The following is a 22,775-nucleotide window of genomic DNA, read 5'->3' on the forward strand; positions in this document are numbered from 1 at the left end:
GGGAAAGTTTTATTGACAAATTAAGTCTATCATCTTATCTGTATCGCAAAGAAACAAAATCCCCAATAGGTTATAAAAATTAAATTTTCGATCTTTTACAGAACGTTGATTTTAAAGATAAAAATTCAAATTGCACTTGGAAGAGGAGATGTTTCCAAAGGCGCATAAGATAATTTAGTTTAAGCTCTCACCAACTAATAACTATTGCAGTATTTACATCTAGAAAATGGAAAAACTGAAATCCTTTAAATGTCGATGCACAACTAAAAGCGCAGGATGGACTGCTGTATCATAAGTAGTAGAGTAATATAATCTCAAATTCAAACGATTAAATGCTGTATAATCATTCTTTCCTTATTTTGTTTATAATGCGATATTAATGTCAACCAGTATCGGCGAAAATTTAATCTAAAATTTATTCTTATACCGAAAGGAAAGCAATTTCTGTAGTAAGTCATTAGGCGCAAACCGCACTCAGGTCGTCAATTTCTTTCTTCAATAAGATTTTTTAAGCATTCATATTTGTTAAAGACACTGTGGTCAATGAGATAATCATGTGATCCTTATCTTTCATTAATTGATCCTAATACTCTTATGAAAATTCCAATTCAATATTACGAGTTTTATTATATCAAATTTCTTTCTATTCAGCAAAATTTAATCATCTGTATACTTGAGATTTTCAGAAATTAGCACACATATTGTATGAATTTCTTTTTTTATATCTTTCAGAAATCGATCCTAACACTCCTACTAGAAAACCTCCTGTAGAAACCTTTGAAGTCTATGGGCAGCGTAAGTACAATTATAGTATTTATTGCTAAAAAAGCATTTCACGACGTGTAGTAAAAATAGCTAATTTACTGCATGCGTGCCGAAGAATAAGCACAAACTATTTTCTTTATCACGCAAGTGAGCATTAAACACATGTCATCGTAACTGAAATAAGTTTCAAGCAATTGTTTAGAGGAACTTGGCACATGTTGTTAAACAGTCATATTCTGTTTTGCGAACCTTTGACTGCTGGTGATTTTGCTTGCTTTGTTTTCGAGTAACAGAATCTGAAAATATGGAAAAGAGCAAATGATTCAATTTAAATTGGCGGAGCAAAGGCCAATGTTAATACAGATGTAGCTTGTTAAATAATTCTATTTTGTTATACAGTTTTAAGGTACATTTCATAATGTTATGGAAAATTGTTATGCATTATTTTGTTGTATAAAATTATTACATATTATTTTACTGTGCATAAGGTATTCTTATTAAATATATTATTTAACTGTGAACAATGAATTTGTAATGTTCGTATTTAAGAATTGCTGTATAATATTTAGTATTGTTTAAACTTTTCGTTCAATTACGGCAAGTTCTTTTAAATTTGGCTGAAGATGTGTTAACGTTAAAAGAGCGAGGGTGTATTTCTGTTTCTCACGAGTCGGTTTCTTGTGGGGGGTCAGGGATCGGACTGCCCAGCTGCATTTTCCTCTCTTTGCGGGGTTGACCACATGTTTAGGGTGTGGAGGCGAGAAAGTACTCTGGCCTTTCTAAAGTAGAAAATTGGATGACGTATTTATTACCTACGGATGTCGCAAGTTTAACTAAATTACGATTGAAAACATTCTTCTGTTGCGCGGGAAAGAAAGGGTCTGTCATTTTGTAGAGAGTTCTGGATTTCTTCGAATTTCTGTCGTTGTTTATTACCTATGTTCTAATTGGCTGGAGGGGCAAGTTTTGCTTAAGATTGGCTAATTTTTTAATTTTAGTATTATTTGAGCCAATGGTGAATTAGAGGCGTTTCTTTGTGAGATTCAACCGAGCTTTCAAAAGCTGTTACACGGTGGGAGGAAAAAGATTTTTTGTGAGATTTGGTCCAGTTCTGACCGACTTTTGAGAGGAAGGTAGCTCGGCGACCCCCTTGTGGGCGACCGCGGTTACGGTTAACATTGCTTATCTTCGAGGAACTGGCTGGTGGAGCGGTCCGAGTTTGTCGCGGGCTCCCTTCGGATATACTTCTGTCAAAATTGACGGAAGATTTGGGGCTAGGTCCAGCATTTTTCCTGACCGGAATGGAAAGAGGGAAGTCGTCATCTCCTGACGTCTGCCGCGGTCTGTTGTCTCCTGTTGTCCATCTCCTTCTGTTATCTTTAAAGGAACTTCGAAATAAAAGGGAAGGCTGTGTTTTGATCAACTATTACGGATCGATTGAACGCTGTTTTTGACTGCAAGAGTCTTCAGACTTGTTTTTGGACAGCGATGAAATAGCAAACCGTGTCTCGAACAATTGTCAGATTGATTGTGGTTATGTCAACTAATTAAGTATCAACTGAGCATTGTTTCTACGTGAGAGTCTTCAGATTTTGGGTTTTAGAGAGCGATGATCCAACAGCGAGTGAAATTTTTGTTATTTTCATTTTAGTCTTTTCTTTTAATAAGTAATTTTTAGCATTTTGTAAGTGTTAAATTCTACAGCTTTTGCTGACATTTTTATATAGATTAAAATTCGAATATTTTACTGTAACTCAATCAGTTAATAGTTGAGAAAGTGTTATGAACAATTAATAGTTGAGAAATTGTCATGAGTAATCAATAGTTGAGGAGGCTTTAGTTATGTTTTTTTTTAATGTTTAATTGTCAGGAGTTAGGTTCTTGAGTACATGTTTAATGGATTAATATGGGGTGTTTCACTATGATTTTGTAAGACGTGAATAATGTTAACCATGAGATTGAAATAGTGAGTAAATTTTACCATTATGTTTTGAAGGGGTAGTCTGGCCAGCTATCTAAAATTATAATATTTAATAAATGTGTTTATTGGTTTAATTAGTGTATGTTTCTTTTGAGGTTTAATTGTGGTCTACTGTAGGTCACCCATGTGATCCTTACGGAAACATGGTTTTACTCCAATTCAAACCTGAGTAACCATATTGCGGTAGTAGAAAAAATCAGTTTTAAGAGTTGTGACTATACGATCGGCTTAATTAATTCATTTGGAATTAATGAGTAGATTTCTTAAGTGTGAGATTTATCCTTCTCTGGTGATTTAAAGAATTCTGTGCTGCATTTTTAAATGTTGTGTTTTATGGCTATCTCTAGATTTGTAATGAAATTTATATGTTTTCAGGTTGGAGATCTGAATTAGTTTAATTTTAGTGAGAGATAGCATGTTACGGAATCTGTTACGGAAATGCATTTTTCAAATTTTGTTTTGTTAATTAATCTTCGATTCTAACAAAACATCAGGAAGGATATTTTTTTCATTTCTTTGATTTTAAAGTTTCTGTCATTGAGAGTAGTAAGTAGTTATTTAGTGTAGTTTGAGTTTGAGTTGTTTTTTTATCTCGCGGCACCAAAGAGAAAGTTAGTAAAGAGGTCAGTTTAACAGTTTGAAAGCTAAATGTAAAAGGGAGTAAAGAAACATGATATATACAGGAAATAAAGAAACATCATTACATTCAGCCTGTTCTAACACAACAAGTTGAGTCTAATATAAACTATGATTTAATATCTCAGCCTCTCGAGGAACTTTATATTTACTGATTGAAACTTATGCAATGAAGGTTGCAGCATCGAGAAGAAATATGATGTAACATATGAGAAAAATAATGAGCACTATGAAAAAATAATATTTGTTTTGTATAAGTGTTACAGCGTAACATATACTATGTAATGTACAGTACACTGGATGCTAATTAACGTATATCACCTCCCAGTGGGGGGAACCTAATCTGGGAATGTAGCTTTCAGTTTTCATTCGGCTTAAGGAAGTACTTGTAAGCTGCACTGAAGCATAAAATGATACAGGCGATGCAAAAGGAATCTGCTGCCGCTTCAGAGTAACGAAGAAAAAATAATAATCTTTCATATTTGCCGTAGTAAATGATAGAAGAATTCAAACCTTAAAAATAAGAAAATCCCAGAATTACCTTTAAAGAAGGGATTGAAATTAAAGCTAAAACGAATAGAAAAACGAAAAACATGAAAAAAAAAATATAGGCCATAAGAAGTACTTTCTTTTTTCGGGTTAGTACTCAATTAAACTTGAAACTCAAGAAAAATTATTCTCGGGAATTAAATTGGAATGTACTGTTAAATATGTGTAGTCGAAGGTAATTTTTTGTTTCATTTCTTTCCCTCGGGAATATTTACTTACGAATCATCCATTTCCCAGTCATCCAAAGAAAAAAATGATTAGATTAATACATTTCAATTTTTAATGCACCTGAGCGGAATGGTAAGATATGCTATTTCTACAATATAAATAAAAATGTTTTTAATAAAAATTTCACCAAGCGGAAACCTTAAAATAAGAATAAATTTGTTCTTCAGTTACATAAATGCAATTCACTAGTTAATATTTTTAAATACTCTTTTTTTTTCCTCCATCGAAATGGCAATATTCTTTTTATTTCTATTGAAAGTGCATTCTTTTGTCTTTTCCTCATATGATCTGCGATTAATCATGCAGAATGCTTACGATTTGCTCTCAGATAATGAAGAAAGAAAGAAAAAGGAAAGAACATTGATTTCTGCTTTAAAATAATCTTTTATTTTATGTAGCTTCTAATACTCAACCTTCAAAACTAGTTTAGCCTTTTGTTGAATTTTTTTTTTTACTATACTATGTCGATAGAAGATTTCAAACCCTAGAAACCAAATTCCTTATGGATACAAAATGCCATTTATTTAAATCGAAATAAATGGTTATATCTAAAACTTAATTGATTGAAAAAGTGCATAATAGCAGAATAAATATATCTCTTCGTCTAAGTTATGACCTAATTCCTATTCCCTCGAAGTTATGACCTAATTCCTATTCCTTCGAAGTTATGACCTAATTCCTATTCCTTCGTGCTTGCGGGTAATTTGATTAGCCTTACATCAGTACTTCTGGTGTTCTGATCCAGATATCTTGTGCCTGGCAAAATGTAAAATGTGGCATATTTTAAGTAGATATGTTGAGTTCTGCATTTAGATAACGAAAGAAAGCCTACAAATTAGTGAAATGGTGTTATACAAGATTTACGATGAGCATTATGGTTTATTTTAACCTAAATCGACTAAATGGTGTTACTTTAACCTAAATTATGACTTCTCTTCATAGCTAAGGATGTACAGGGATGGATCTGATTTACTCAGAATAAATCCATGTGATCAGGTTCAAAATTACCTATTACGTACCGCATTCGAAAGATCTATGCTTTTGAGACCTCTAAAGAATCTTTACTGGTTCATTATTTCTTTACATTCAAATATTATTTAAAGTTTAAGATAACCCAAAAGTTTCTTTCCTGTATTAGAAAAAGTGAGTGGATTTCATATTCGTGTACCAACCAATAGAAGGCAAAGAGCATTATCAACCCGCTAGTGATATGAAATAAAGAAGTGATTGTGAACCTTATGGATACAAAATGCCAATAGATCACAAACGGCCCAAGAGTCAACCTCAGTGCGAAAATACCCTAGACCACATGTCAATGCGTAATGACACAGAATTTGAAAAAGGGCGGGTTCTGTCAACATTTTGTGCCATACAAGTTGGCAGAAGATCATCTAATGTTACGAACGAAAGTGAACGTTATCGTAATTATTGGTGATAAAGATTGGTGATTGGTGGTTAGTCAGGTGTAGGCAGCAGTGGGCGGGACACCAAAGTTTTATCATTAGTCGTACAGGTATAGTCTTCGACTTAGATCCAAATTTGGGTGACGGATTTGCCACATGTGTTTTCGCTGGTTTTCCTTTGTGTGCAGTGTAGTTTTCCTTTGTGTAGTATGAGTTAGCTTTCCTCAAAAAGTCCTCTTTGAAAGGATACCGCCCTTAAGCAATTAGCTTTGTAGTTCTTTCGTACTCTGCCATAATCTAAACAATGCAATCTAATTCCCTAAGGTCTCACACCATAAATTTTACGTTTTGAATAAGCTTCCCTTTCACCTTATGCATCGTCTCTTCATGGAAAATTGGGAAGTTGTGGAAGAATTTCTACTATACGAATATGCATGTCGTATCATGGAGCTAATTATTGCCGAGAATTACAGCACTATTTGTAAGATATGTTTCATCAACGAGTGCATGTTTTAAATAAATTAGTGCCTTGTGGGCAATTTCATACCACTTTCGAATCTATGGCAAATCTCATCTTGTCTGTCAGCATGGGACACTTGTGCCAGGGTATTATATAATTATGCTCGACTCCGCTGTGGTCAGAAGCCATCTCAGTGAGGTACAGTACAGTAGGGCATAGTTAAAATGAAAGGTATTTAAAACATTCGCTTACAGAATAATTTCTAAATTACATTGTTGAGAAATAACTATATTTATATTATTGTGCTTCAGCTTTGTAATTTTAATTTTGCAGATCTAAAGATACACAGTTGCAGATCTAAAGTCGCAATTCAAATGAGGATAAAAAATTCCGAATTTTTTATCCTCATTTGAATTGTGATTTTGAGTGAATTCCAGAATTGAAATTCCATAGATATGTTACTTTAATACATAATATTGCATTTATAAATAGCACATACCTTAAAAGTGTAGAAGAATAAAAGGAAAGTCTGTTATACTGGCTTACTTTCTCATTAAGTTTATCACTTCTCTTTGAAAAACCTGTGAAGTTAAGTTGTATTGGCGAGAACATCATGAAGCTCGGTTAATTATAGCCTTATAAAATAGAAAATGATTGAGACAGTTATAATGGTACCTGTTGCCTTGAATAGGCTAAAAGTATACTGCTGCAAAAATCAGTTTCTGTGTTCACATATAAACTGGATCTTAACGTTTTACAGTAGAGCATGTTTGTAGAATAAATCCGAAACTCTTTGCAGAAAAGTCTCATCACCTTTTGTGAGGCTTCAAAATGCGGAAAAAACATCCGAAGTACAATATGATGCGCAAGAACTTCCCAACTGTACAGAATGTTTCAGTGATGTATGATCTTATGCTATTAGGGGGAAAAAGGACATTTCTGTCTTTCATTCCTCGCTGCTTCACGTGAGTGGTTTTCTGAGCTTATCCTAAATATTGTTGTAGGTTACCTCGCCTACGGTTATTCTGACTAACGCTTACCAGTTTGTCGATTGTTGCATTTATTTCAGGTTTGCTGAGGACATGCAACTATCTAGGGCTTGAATAACTCCACAGCGTTATCAGACTCATATTTTACCCCAGCTTTAAATTATATGTTTAATCAAAATCTATTTTATAAGTATCTACACGAATCGTATGATTCCTAGATCTTTAGATTTCTGATTAGCCGAGAATTAGGTCATGGCTTATTGTATCCACTTAAGGTTTTCCAAAAGAAACAGCTTATTTACATTCATTTGTTATCACTTCCATTAAAGTAAAGTCACTGATGCGTGCATTGCACCTCGTTTTATATATGATCAATTTCACGCCTCTGTCCTTTAGGTCTGAAATACAGACCAGTTGTAACGTTTTACGTTACTGTCGAATAATCTTCATTTATTAATTTATACTTGCTTGCGTTCGGTAGAATAAGCGTAAAGAATGCATATTTTATAATCATATTTGAAAAACATTTTATTGGCTAAATATGAAAAATAAAAATTATATTTGGTGTTTAATTCGACTTTTTTAATTAATCTCGTATTTCCCTATAATATATGATAGTGATTTATTTAGATTTTATGGGATAGCATATCTTAGCGACTTGTTGTCCATTAGAAGACTTCAAATTTATAAAAATGTATCATTTCTAGTAATCATTAATATAATATTTCTATTGTACCTTACTTTATTTTCAGTACCTTTAGCAAATGTGACTCGTAATAAATTTAATTTGTATGATTTTCAATAGACATTTTATAAGCATTTGCCTAATCATTAAAAGTAATAAAAGATGTTCCCATAGCCGTAGATTATGCATTTTGGAACAAAGTAAATAATTTCACTGCCGCTTAACGATGCTTTTTTAACATATTTCAACTCTAAACTTGTATATCAGTTGCAACCTAGATTTACTTGAGAATCACACCAACTAGTGACTACAGACAGCATTAAAAACTGTTCCAGTTAATTTTTTATTGGATATGAAAACTGCTGATGGCAAACTGATTGTTGTCATTTAAATTTGGAAAAATTAAAATATTATTTTATCCGACACTGAATATGATTTAAAAAAATTACCTTCGCACTGCACTTTTTAATATTTTATTTGAAGAAGTGTAATATATTGTCGATTTTCTTCAACTATTTTAACCAAGAAACATAACTGTAAATCCATATGATGTAATGAATATGAATGTCATATGGAAGAATATGAAATAATAAAAATCATATTCAAAACTTCTCATTGAAATTTTCTGCTTACACCGTAGGGACATTATTTCATTTAGAAGCAAAAAACATAAAAAATGTACCAAGCCCTTGCCCGTACTCGAACCTCGGATCTCTCGGATACGCACAGAGCGTGCTGACCATTACACCATGAAAGAACTTGTTAAGAAGGAGCTTTGCCTATCGTGCCTTGCTCAGAAAGCGGGAGAAATACCTTACATACTCCCCCTTATAAAGGGCGACTCGAGATTAGGGGACCCAATCGCCAAATCCTGGTGGGGAAGAATCATCATCTACTACCGTTTTTATTTCGGGCGCCAATGTAGAATCATAAAGTTATTCTTTTAGGCAGGAAAGGGGGAAAATGTGCATGCCCTCGCCTGGAACCGAACCTCGGATCTCTAAAATACGCGCCGAGCCGTGCTGACGATTGCACTACGAAGGCATGCTAAAAAGGCGGAAGAAATGCCTTATAACACCATTTCCATTCATTATTAATAGTTTCAAGAATAACGTATATATACGTCACCATAAGAAAACTTGCTTATGGTGTCTGAAGAATGTCCAAATAAATTATATTCACGGGCTCATCTAATTAAATAATGGTATGGATATATCAAACTTAACGCTATCTCCTTATGATATTTATTGTTAAAAGAAGTTTATGCATCTGAAATTCTATGTCTGGAATATTCTGTTTTCAGAATTATATGCATTCTGAAGAACGCAATTATTGTGGATATATAAAGGTGCTATATTCGAAAATAATTTCTATCATCGAGTAACGGCGCTAATTTGCGTATGAGATATTCAAAATAGCCTCATTATGCCAGCGAGAAGACTTCAAACACGAATCGAAGCTTGTTATTTCCAGTCTAGTTCTAGTTGAAGCACTTCATTCGGTAAGAGAGCCTGTGTTCGTCTTGAAGCATCAAATCGTTAAGTAAATCATTTGAATGATAATGTTCCATAATAACTGAATAAGCTAATAAATACAAATACCTTGGTGGAAATATTTCAGTAGAAGTGTGGGCACAAAGTTACACTAGATTAGTTCCAAATTTAGGAATTTCGACGAAACTTAATGCATATGAATGGCGAGTTGTATTTTGAAGCTATCATATTTTATAACCCAGGCTACGGGTTTTTTTTTTAGGAGATATAGTCTTAAAAAGCTACACAGGCATATCTCGAGTTTTACGTAATAAGCGGAATTGCTAAGTAATATACAATAATGTTTTAAGGATATTCAACAGTAAAATGTTATTTATATTTATTTTATTTAGAACATTTCGGGTTTTATGTGATAAATGTATGCTTAAAGCTTGGAATAAATACTCATCAATTTGGAGGAAGAAAGCATATATATTTCTTCAAATTTTTACTTATATTTCTTCAATTATATACGAATATTTATCATTTTTGGTTAATGAAAATAAGTCTGTCAGTGTATTCTAGAACGCAAATAAGCAATATTTTATTTTTAATTACGTACAAATTCAAACACTCTTCACTTTGTGTACGGTCCCTGAATATGATTATCGATTTTAATATAGAATAACCCCGTTAGTTTTTGTCGCACGGGAATCAAATTGTTGTGTTTTATTTTTGATTATAAGTACAAAATTTTCCTCAACGTAAGTATAGGGACAAAAGAAATATGTAAAATGTAACATATATACAAACACAGACTCTAACGAGTATGCCTTGACTGAAGATTATCATATGTTATTTCCAAACTGAGAATTTTAGCTATAGTTTAGCATACGCAGTTATTTGAATTTTATTTTTCGTCTTTTTCGGAAATCTAAGTTGATCACAAGGTCAAGCTTCAAAGATCACAGATTGTGGTACATTGTGTTACACGATTAAATTATAATTTCATACTAAAGGATAGTGTTTTAAATGCTTAAAACAATGTTACATTTATTTTTGAAAGAACAATCATTTATTCCAATTTTTCAGCAATCATTCTTCTATTTCTTTTTCCATTCTGAATTTTCCACCAAATTAAAATGTAAGTTAAAAAAGTCAAAAGTTTTTTTTCCTATTAAATAACTGTATTACTTTTTGCAGGGAATGAAAATTGCTAATTAATTTTGTATGATTTCTTAAGTATCGACAATCATTCCGCATTACCAGTAATTGAAATCCAATTATTGCTTTAAAAAAGTATTCAAAAACAAGATAAATAAAATAAATGAAAGTACATTCACGTAAAAGATTTTTTTGGGGGCTTCATAAAAATATAATGAGTTCTCTTTTTTTTTATAAAAGTAACATCCGTAAAATCTTAAAGCCAATAGATAATTACAGATTTTAATGGAAATGAATTAATCTTCGTTTAACATTTTAGTTCTTAATTAAGATAAAGTAGGTTTAATTTTAAAGTTTAATTTAAGGATAGTAGAGTTAATCTGTTTGGCTATCATCCAAAATGTTTAAACTCTTGGCCTTAAGCAACTTATCGCTAAGTACCAGTTGAAACTTGAAAAAAGTGTAAAAGTTTCTTTATTTAATACCAAATAAGAACTGAAGGCACACATTGTGTTTACAACTCAGGCAACCACTTTGTGGCGAGATAACGTAAGTTAGCAATACGTCAAATGTAAAATTTAAATTAAAATAAACTAGTAACTGAAGCCTACACAATTAGTTTAATGCGAAGATAGCTCAGAACTTAACTGGTGTGGAATTCAGCTATCGGCAATAATAATGCAAGGCTGAAGACAAGAACTCTTATCTAAAATCAAAACCTAATAATGTGTCCACGAAAGGCAGAATACGCTCTGTTTTACAATCTCAAAACCCAAATCTTGAATACACGCCAATTAAATTTGCATTCTGGGGAGAAAACGGAAAGGATGAATTGACAGTACAGATCAAAGCATAACATAATTAGTTAATTAGCCACACAGAACCCTCAAAAGAAATCTAAAACTTTTAATTAATAATTTTAGGTATATAATTATTAGTTAATATTTTAACTAAAATTTTTAGGTATTTGAATTTAGGTATTTTGTATATTTTTAGTTTTTTAGGTATGTGACAAAAATGCAGAATATGTAAAAGATTAAATTCGCAACGTAAATTTCCTTTCTCAATTCTAAAAATAGTAGCCTCTATTTGCACTACGTCATTTCGAGACTGTCCTATGTCATATCATTTTTACGTAATTCTGATCATGTAAATGAAACTAAAACTCAGACATCCAATAGTAATTTTACAGGAATATTAATTATGCAATCAAAATGCATTGAGAACCAAAACTAAATCCGTCTTAATTAAGATTTCACCCTGAACATAACGCACTTGCCTTCTACGCTTTGGCCAAGCTGGACTGCTGTCTGTCTGCTCCTGCTACCTTATTGCAAATTGATCTAAGAATGTAGCTTTTTGGAGTAGGCACAATTAATGTGCCAACTTGATTGTGGCCGCAACATTTTGCTGGAATAGAGAAAATGAAGATTTAATCTGCCTTCGCCTCCAATTCCCTAATCATTATGGATCAACATTTCTACACCATCAAAATTTCTGCTAGTCATTACTTCTGGCTTTGTTTTTATTACATATATATCAAATACCTAAAAATTTTTAGTTAAAATATTAACTAGTAATTTTAATATTTGAAAGTTGGAAACGTTTCCTTTACCTCAGTAGCAGTTGCCTCCTTATGCTAAAAATTTTAAAATTTGTGTTTAGTGCAAATTTAGATCTAATATATTTATTGAGGATAAAAAAGGGAATAATCTGTATTTAAAATTAATTTAAAGTCATTTAGTGAGAAATTCTATTCTTGATTTTGTAAATTATTTTTATTAAATCTGCAAAAGGATATTTGTTTGATTGCTTATTTTGATAAAATAAAACCCATTTTCCAAACATTTGAGGAAATGTATGATATTTTAACATAAATGAAATAATAAATACAAGAGTTTGGCTTTCAGATGGCGTTATCTAAAGCACTGTCTTCCAAAAGTTAAGCACGCAACGGTAAAATCAACAAAACTAGAAAAGCAAAGCTTTGTTGTACAACAAATTGCCCATAAAGGTAGCGAATGTAATGATGGATGGCAGAAAACTTCTCGAGCGTACAATAAACCTCCACTTGAGCTATAACTCAAGACAGAAAATATGAAACTAATCTTCGGCTAACTTCGGCTGATTAAGTAAAATTAATCAGCCGAAGCTGCACAGAATCAAGTAACGGAGTTGGTCTCTATTTGAACTCCTGAAAACTCATTCTAGCAGGGAAACGTAGGTGATAAATGAGAATGTACAGGAAAGACTTGTTCAAAATAAAAATAACTATTAGAAAATTAAAGTAAGCCCTACACTGTCTACTTGTACATTAAGTGGAGCTATAGTGTTTTGGAGGATTTCAAAAAAAAAAACCTGGATTTAAATTTAATTAAGCATAATTTAGACGATTATAAACTAATGCTATTACGGCTTTTCATTCAAGGAACATCTAATCACAGATAGAATTGTGGTGCTTAGCATTTTCAGCCAAGCGGCTACCAGTCTGGATGACAGAAAAGCCCTTTTGGAATTTGAATTCAAAAATGTCTTTTGATGCATTTCATCGTCACGATTTTAAGTAGTCAAAATCAGTTACACGCTATCTATAACATACCCAGGAATAAGTGAATGAAAAACATCACTTTTACTGCATTTACGAACTTATATACAAGTCCTTACCCTGAAAAACAAACCAATATGTTAGAATTCCACTTTAATATTCTAATATCGTTTTTCATGTCGTATCTTAGAAGATAATTATTCAAGCTGAGAAATTTCAAATCTTTTGCTACATTATGCTGCGTACAGTTATCAACAAAGAATAACACTTTACGATTACTGTAGTTTCACCTGCGAGCTCTCTTCGAAAGTAATTTAGCAAACTTTTTTTTTTGTACTTCTTTTGATTAAAAATGTGATAATTTAACATTCTTAAACAGAGAATTTTAAATTCAACTGAAAAAAAAATGTGAGATGATGCTTGGTAGTGTTTAGCATAATTCTACAGCAAGAGTTCAGATGACTTTTCTTAATTTTACGTAGGAAAAAGGTTTTCCTAACATTATTATCTGAACAGGAACTTATTTAAAAACTATATTTAGACAAGTTAAAAAAATGGAAGGTATTATTATATGTAGTTTTAGCAACATTTGTCGTTTGCATTGAGAAGACTTTCAGGTATATAATCACAGTTTTGGAATACGTTTTCGAAAACGTCTGTTCGTTTGAGTTGGAATAAAATGTAATTTATGCATTTTTGGATTTGTTACTTACGAGAACTCAGGGAATAGTCGCTACGAAGTTCTTCAGTATTCTTACTTACAAGGAATTCTACTTTAGCTAGGATATTAAAATAGTTTTTTTTTATTGAAAATCTTAAATCCTTGTGAACCACATTGTATTACACAAGGCGTTGTTAAAATAGTTATCGAGTGACTTGGCGTTAGTAATTAACTAAGATAATATTACTCTGTATTACACTGAAATCAGTTAAAATGTGCCAACTGAAAGGCTCCATATTTTAAAACAAATTATGCACCGTGTCCATAGATGTCCTTATAAGACCTTTATTATCGTAATAGTATTCTTTAAATGATGCTAATATTCATGTTTGGACATTTTAAAATTGAGCAAACAGTTTCGTAAATGTTACGAAACGTAACTTTTCTATGCCCTCTGTTCCTACGGCTTCTAGTGAATGTTTATACTCAATCCAAAAATAAAAAACAAATAGTTTGACTCTCGTTAAGATAAACATTGACCGAGATATTTAATTTTAAAATTTCAGATTATGTTAAGGGATCGTTCAGAAAGTGAACAGCGAACTGTTTGCACTTGTACGTAACTATAAAGGAAATTTGTATTTAGGAAAGCTTTCTGATGTTGTTAAATTAAGTGAACAGTATAATTATGCAAACTCTCCTGATATGTACTGCTCAATATGATGTTTTTCAAAAGGAGATATTTTCAAAGAATTTTATAAAATGTGTCCTAAAAAAAAGAGTAGCAGTCTTCAGTATTTATACAGAGCCAATTCGTAACATTATTTGCATAAATTAAAAGAGAAGATATATTTCTATTTTAATTAATTTTTGTATGATTATTAAAATATGATTCTACAGTATAGTTGCGTGAGAGTTTTAACATATTTTTAATAAATAAACAATTTATAAATTTTTCGCTTATAATAATAACAACGTGATAATGTAATTAAATAGTATATACATTATGTGAAAATTTTCTTAGCACATCATTTTTAAGAACTTTATAAATTAATAATATATTATGCAGTAATAAATCTAAAAAAATATCACTGATTAACATTAAATGGAAAAAATCAACCTCGACTCATTCTAATTTATCTTCTGCCTGACCCTTTAAAGTAAGCCAAAAATGATGTCAAAAATCCCAAATTTTGAATTTCCATTAATTTTTGAATTTTTCGTATTTAAATTCTTATTATGTATATAAATTCTCAATATAAGTATAGAGATCGGAAGGGGCGAATATAAAGGTAGATTTCTTAATTTTTACAAAATTGAGTTTTCAAACTTAGAAATGATTAAACATTACGATTTGCGCTTTTAAGATATTTTTGTAAGAAAAGTGTATATCTACCACTAATGGTTACGAAAATAAAGGCCGCATAATGGTATTTATGGACACAGTATGATGTAATGATTCCACGACAGAAACTTTAGAACTTATTAAGAATTCAGTTTGGAATCTCAAATGTTTAAGTTCCTAAAGTTAAATATTAAGTGGTACTCATATGGAAAATTGGTTAAAGGTCCTTCAAACACTTTAGTAAAATTTTTATTCATTATTTATGAAATCAATACCATATTTGATACTTTCGAGCGGTGAGAGGATAAGTAGGTGAAAAATATTTAATTTTTGATTAATTCAGTGTTAATTAATTCCGACTTGCCTTAAAACTTTATTCTAAATTGTAACAGATGAATTTTGCAATGAGGCAGAAAACCATAAATCTATTTTACTTTACTATCTTTTTTATAAAAAAATAAATAAATAAAATACGTTAATTAGAATTCTTTCTCTAGACCTTTAGCAGACAGACTATTTCTAAACGTATGAAAAGAAATCCAAATCACATTTCTCAACTGCTAGTAACTTTTAGGAAAGAAATTTCGAAAGTTCTTAATCACAACTGACAACAAATGAAGAACTGCACTTTTTTCTGTTAAGTAACACATAAAAGCTTTTTGCCGAAACAAAGCATTATCTGCGTGCCGAAGAAAAATTAGGAATGTTTTTCTTATTATCTCAGCCGGTTAGAAAATGAAAATTGTGGATATACTTTATGTATGGAGATTAATCAAACTGAAGTTAAGATTATTAGAGTTGAAGAATGTCTTTTGTTTTTTGTGTAATACAAGTACGAATTTCTTTCTTTTAAAGTACTTTCTAAATGTCTCTTTGATAAATCATGAAATTGAGTTCATTATTTAAAATGGTTAATGTTAAATGTCGTGTAATTATAATGATGATGGTATTATGCAATGTAATAAAATATTATTCCGAAGAATTTCGTATAAACAGACTAGTACAATGATTAGAACATAATAAAATTATGCGTATGTGTGAAAACTGATGCATGGTATTTATTAGAAAATTTTGCTTCCAATAGACATGACTATAGATTAGTCTTTCTGTTTTTAACGTCATTACGTTGCGCTGTTAAAGCATTTATCATTCACATTATTGCTGAGAACAGAAGTGTTATTATTATATAACATATTGTTGCGTTCTACGGGTTCGTGGATTTGGAGTGATTGATGACAACACTTGATGAATAATCAAAACACAATTTATTAGGCACTATTACACAGGACAGTTCCAAAGATGCATTACAGTCGTCGAAACACCACGACAAACTTGCTGAAATAATCAGCAGCACAGCCTCCAGACTATCAGGCTATAACGGTAATATTCACGCCAAAGCACTAAAGTACAGCTTCCGACTTGGCTCGATCGCTCTCAAGCTAATCTCTGAAAACACTACGACTGAACTAACATACTTATGGTACTCTCACGATAATTTGCTACTCCGCGTACAGGCAGAGTATTTATAGCTTCTTGACCTACCCTCTAAAACATTCTCGAGAAAATCAGTAAAAATTCGTTCTAGAATGTTCTCGTTCCGTTTATGGCATATCGTCAGTTTTTTCGCCAAGTGTCGAAAAATGGGTGATTTCTTTCGAAATCTGACAACCCTACTTTTCTATGCCATTTTCCGGCAACACTAAACCCGCTTTGCGGGGGAGCTATCTTACCGCAGCTGGGCATTTGACAACAATATGTTTAATTTATTGTCCACCCTTGCTGACAAATTTCTTGTTTTCAAAAGCTATTCTTGCACGTTTCCTTAAATGCTAATTTGTCGAAAGAACTGAACTTTGTAACTTTAAAGATTTTGGTAAATGTACAAACTTGGTTGAAACGTTTTTTTTATGCAAAAAAATGTAACGTGATCTAACGAAAACAAACGTAACGCGATCTGTCGAAGAAAATAAAAAAAAAAATAAAATAAACTAGGATATTAGAATTTTAGAAGTGTTGGAAAAATGTCACTAGTTAAAGTAGAAAAAATTCAAAGAGATCCAGGTTACTAACTGAAGAAGTTCTATGAAATTTTTTTGATCGAAATTCAGAATTATGATTAGGTATCAAAAATTTATTTATTTCTCCTTCCAAATATACGTTTCATATTCCCTGATGAGAAATTCCAATGCTCTTTCAATTTGGAGGATATATGTCAAACCACATTGACATGACAGGCTAAAATTCAGCAAGAATTAAAAAAAAAAGATGGGATCTTTAAGAATTAGAATTCAATTTTGAGAATAAGTGAGAAACGATTTCATAGTTGAACTTATGGAGAATTCAAGCAATTTCGTAACTGATAGAAAAATTAAACAGTATTATGGCAGTTTCATATATATTATCATATATTGCTATTATCGTGTTATATTGTCATTATTTTGTATAATATATATATTTATATTTTTGACGATTATTTTTAATGTTGAAATGTGCTTTATGATAGCAAGAAGTACTTTTAGTTGCTTATTATATATTGTAATGTTCCCTCTGTTTTTTCTTTCTTTTTTTTGTTATTTGTGATGCATTTTTTAATATAAATATCTATTGAAACGTGTTTAAAAATGTAATTTTTCTTATTGTATGCTAATGATTCATAATAATACATGAAGTTAAGAATTAAAATGAATGCAATAGTTGTCAAAATTGAGCATTTCGAACGGATTAATCCAAAACTGTGTAAATGCTTAATTTTGTTGATCAGGCTTGATTTTAAAATAAATACTTTAATTAAGTTTGTTAAATGTAATTTAAATTTATACAATATATATAATTTTTTAATACAACCTGTATTTTTTAATTAATGTATTTTAGGTTTGTTAGAAAGCTGGAAACTGCAAAACGGAGTTATTTATCTTTTTTTTTTCTTTTTTTTTTTTAAGTAAAATGCTCTGTTTTAGCAGCAAAAAGCAGAGGGGGAAGAAAAAGCAGGTCTTTTTTCTATCAAATACTCAAAATTATAATTTGAATTTCTACAGTCTTAAATATTCTGTTTCACAGTATTTCCTATATGTTGGGCCATATACTTTTCATTGGTAGCACACGCGTCTTATTTCACTAAATTCATCAAGGGTAGACATTTTCAGGTAGTGGTTATTGCCAATTCGACTTTGCTTCTAAATTGCTTCTAAAGTTAATAATATTAATTTTTCAACGCTTTCAAATTTCTGACAAAAATGTGGTACTTGTCCATAAATCTTCTCGATGTGTACTCTGGAAATAGCCTTTTGTCAGATAAATATGGAGAAATTTTGCTAAAACATTGTCTCATTTTTTTATCTACATGTTCGCGTTGTCAGCTAAACGTGCTGTTGGTTAAACGTACTGTCAGCTAAATGTCTGTGTCGGTTAAATGTTCGCCAATGTCCGTATCGGTTAAATACCCTGTTAATGTCCATGTAGGCAAAATGTTCCCGTCAGTTAAGTGGTCTATCTGCTAAATATCTCTGTGTTGGCTAAAGGTTATGTCGGCTAAATGTGTACATCGACTAAGTGTCCTGTCAGCTGACTGCCCATGTTGGCTAAATATTGGTGTCGGCTTGTGTCCATAATCGACCGTCGTCACCGTTGCTATCATCTTCGTCACTATTCAGTCTGTCTTCTTACGTGCAGTGAGTTTCAGAACCATCGTGAGCTTTAGGAATCTCCGTCTTGATGTTCTTCACTATATTTGCTTCATCAGTTAGAGCTCATGTCCCCCAAATCCCCAAAGAAATGAATTAGTAAGATGGAAACAATAACTAAATGGACGATTCCATTTTAAAATTTAGAGAATCTCGCTTTCCGAAAGTTTCGAGGGAAAGTAAAATTACACGAATACTTCAAAAATTTTAGAACCTTACTCTAAAAGGCTGAGAGGAATTAATAGGCTAGTAAATACGGTATGTATGATCTCCAAATTATACCTGAATATTATTGTTAAATATGAAACTTGAATCATATTTAAGACTTCTGTTACATCTATAATTTCAAACTAATATTTAAAGTAATCGTATTTTTGGGTGTTCTGTAATTTTTGTATTATGGTAAAAGCATATTTTTTCTTCTTTTTTTCTTTACAGCACCTCCACCTCCTATAATGGAAATAGATTGTGAACCATGCGTAACAAGGTGTGATCCAACGCCGTTCTGCCCAACTTCAGGTTATTTTCAACATTATTTAGCTTTTACGTTCATGTTTGATGTAGTCAATAACTGTTTCCAAAACCAATCGAAAACAAAGGCAATTTTACTAAAATAAAATTGGGTTAATTCCTTTCTTGTCTTCCAGAGACATGCATGAATGCATTTTATAAGAGAGGAATATTTTTTCCCAAGTTAAACAAATCTCACTAAATTACCAGTGGCTTGATTATAGAATTAGGAAATTCAAACTTTATTCGAGAAGAAAAAATAAGAATCAAATGAAATCATTTTCAATGAACAGAAAGAGGAAATTTCTTATTTTTATTTGATGGAATAAGTTGGTTAACTCGAGTTTGAAACAAGCTTCAAGAAAAATCGATGAATTGCTTTTGCATGTCTAGGAAGAAATAGTCAGTTTAAAATACATTATGATTCAAATCTTATCATTTTTTCCATCGCGGAACATGAAGTTATGTAGTCAGAAAATTGTTTTATTTAATTTATGGTTACATTATCCTATCGCAGGAAAACCAGAAAAAAATGCAACTAAACGGTAGATTTATTTCAGTTAAGCTAGTGTATCTAGGCACTACATATGCATCAGAATTACGGTACCCTCCATTTCATAATTTATTCTAAAATAATGGTATAAATATTTTTGTCTATCTTGAAATGCCGTACCGCTCCGTTTATAATTTTGCTTCGTGTATAAGATGGGTTGTAGAATTCTTAATGTTTCTGCAAAACAGAGGTTTGCCAATTAGACATCGTTGCGCATGTGGGGTTGATATTTTCTGTGTGAAACGTAGTGTAATATTAAATATCTTATTTTAGGATAAAGTTAGTTTTCTTGTAGATAAATGTTAAGAAGCAGGAAATAAATGAACTTAATATGATTTTTTTTAAATATTAGGTATTTCAAATTTTGTGCACATACTATTTGTGGATGACAATACAATGTATTCAAGCACAGTTTTCAAAATGTGTTTTAGATTTTTTTTTAAATATTCAAACAATTTTTCGCACGTATATTCGTTTAACGAACAAGCTAAAATCTCTGAGAATTTTACTGTTTGTATCATCCATCGGTTACTCTGAAAAAATCTTTGTAAAGAAATGTATATGATATTTTTAAAATAATAACTGATTTTTCAACCAATTTTCGGAAAGTGTTCGACTTTTTCGACTATTTGATGTGCATTATTTTAAAATTTTTACACCTAAAATGAATGCTAAATTCTGTCCAGAAAATTAAAATTGTTTCAGTCAAAACCATCACAAGGTAATTCCAATAATCTAGGTTCGCTGAAATTGAAATAAATGAGCATATTTATTGAGATATGTTTTCTGCACTTCAATGAAACAAATATTTCTAAATTTTAAATTAACATTTTGAGTAATTTTTAAACTAGAATTTGAAAGGTTTGAATAGCAAAAATCAGTCATATTTCATGTTTCGAATTTCGAAATTTTCTCGAGATTGGTAGAATTTGAATGTCCTATACCTACTGTATACTATTTAGTTTCAGAAAAGACCATTATTTATGTAATTTTTAAACATATTTATTGTTCTTTATAGCATCAAACAAATAAATCATAGAAACAAAACACAAGCTTTAAAACAAGCATAAAGTTCTTAGATGTTTTGAATAAATTTAGAAAAAACTCAGGTTGCCAGATATGGTTCAAATGCTTTTTTAAAGTTGCATTTTTATCTGTAGATATTTGCTTAGATGTAAGATCTAACATAATGACAAGAGGTAAGCAACCAAGAATGTAAGTAAATCATTTATTGAACTGTCGCCTTGCAGAATATTACTTTGCGTTCAAAGTTAAACCTTCAAGTAATATTAAAATAGCTATAACTCAAAACAGAAGCAAATTTTCACCAAAATTTGAAAGCAAATTAAATCTGATTTTAACAATGTATCAAGAAATGCAAAACGATATTTTGGGAGAAATAGACGATTTAAAAGTTTATAGATGTCTTAAATTTAAAAAGCAGAACAAGTAAAGAAGGAAACCTATAAAACGACTAAGCAAAAGAACACACGACCTCAGAGAAACATCCGTAATGATTTTTTTCACAGAAATAAAAAAACCAACCAATATTATCTATTTTGATTATAAGAGCTTTAAAGAGAAATTTTCAGGAGAAATTTCCATTGTTCCTTAAATGTTTTTATTAACTTTTGAATTCTACTAGGAGAATGTTTGAATGCCGAAGTATTGCGAAGTAAAGTATCTCGAATATATTCAGTCAGAATTGATACCTAGACGTGAGTGGATCATTCCATTATTTAGATAATCTAATTTTTAAATGATTAGACAGAAATATTACTATATGAAGTCATTCGTTACTGCTTTTTAAGAAACATTTATAGTCTATGCCTTCTCAGAAACTCACTTTTTTCCCCTTTTCTTAATATTTCACCTAAAACATAAAAAAAGGAAATTTAATTCCATTAAATAAAAATTTATCTACCATTTTTATTTCTTACTACATAGCTATGCACAAAAGTGAACGTACATTTCCAAGAGTTTAAGATTCTTCGAAAAGGCATCGATCCATTACTTCCATGCAGTAACTTCCTAAAAATATCCATAAAAGATATTTTAACAAAAGAAGAAGAATCATTAATATTCATTTAGCTGTAATCTTTGGTAATGCTTCATAAATCAGTCGAAACGAGCTAGTTGCTTGCTTTCTACGTCGTAGCTTCTCTTTAATTAAAAGTTACGTCGTCCGAAATACTCCTTTCATAATCATAAAACAGGACTCTTAGCATTTACCACAGTTATTACTCGTGCAAAATATTTTTTTTTGTCTTCGCTGTTGCTAGAGTCATGATATAATTCTGTGACAGGATAGGCGAACATCCAAAAATGATAAAGACTTTCTTCTGTCATTCGCATCGAGAGAAAAAGTGCATACCATACTTTATCTTTGGGAATTTTGAAAGTTTAATGTGGAAAGTACTACTTTCTTTTCATAGTTCAACAGCAGTACTGCAACTTCTTTCTTACTATATCTTTAATTATATGGGAAATTTTTATCAAACTTGTATTTCTAAATTTATGTACTTCATGATATCTGCATATATGGGGGAAGCAGAAGAGATAAATATTTTGTTCTGTACTTTAATATAAATAATTAGAATTGGCATGAGAATTCAAATTTATAGTTCACAATTTGCTCGATGTGAACTTTTAAAGACTGTTAGGCACGAACAGATTTTATACACTGTAGAATGTTTAAGTTATTTTGAAGCAGGAGATGTGCAAAATGTACTGTGCCCTCGCCGGGTCTCGAACCTAGACCTCTCGAATACGTGCCGAGTGTGATACTGTTACACCAGGATGCATGCCGGAAGGACGGAAAAGATACCTTATAATACCATATACTCCATTTTGATTTTTGGTTAAATTAATTATATCGTTAGATTCATTTTTCTATAGTCGTATTATTTAATTACTTTTTATTAGTATTTCTAACTTATAAATACGGAAACCCTTATATTCAAACAGCGGTCAAATCCGTTTAAATAAATTTTAAAACTACAGTCACAGTTAGTTTACTGCGGTAATTAGCAAGGATGCTTTGGAATTAATTAGAAAAGATTGCACTAAAATTTTGTGGCATAATTCTAGCAAGTAATGATAACGATATGATTATTTTCCTGGAATTATAAAACACCTATGTAATTGAA

General features: G+C 31.1%; 1 protein-coding gene across 2 annotated transcripts in view; it reads left to right on the forward strand.

Annotated features, from left to right (window-relative positions):
- Positions 1-22,775, forward strand: part of LOC118188864 (uncharacterized) — a 695,340-nt gene that overhangs the window by 658,078 nt on the left and 14,487 nt on the right. For both annotated transcript variants that reach the window (XM_085810627.1, XM_085810628.1), the window contains 2 exons: positions 733-795; positions 19,002-19,082. In XM_085810627.1, coding sequence (XP_085666753.1) covers positions 733-795; positions 19,002-19,082 — 144 coding nt within the window. The remainder of the gene's footprint in view (positions 1-732; positions 796-19,001; positions 19,083-22,775) is intronic.

This window comes from Stegodyphus dumicola, chromosome 2 (assembly GCF_044657685.1).
Source record: "Stegodyphus dumicola isolate Sdum_Otavi_A_Nest chromosome 2, ASM4465768v1".
NCBI classification, from domain to species: domain Eukaryota; kingdom Metazoa; phylum Arthropoda; class Arachnida; order Araneae; family Eresidae; genus Stegodyphus; species Stegodyphus dumicola.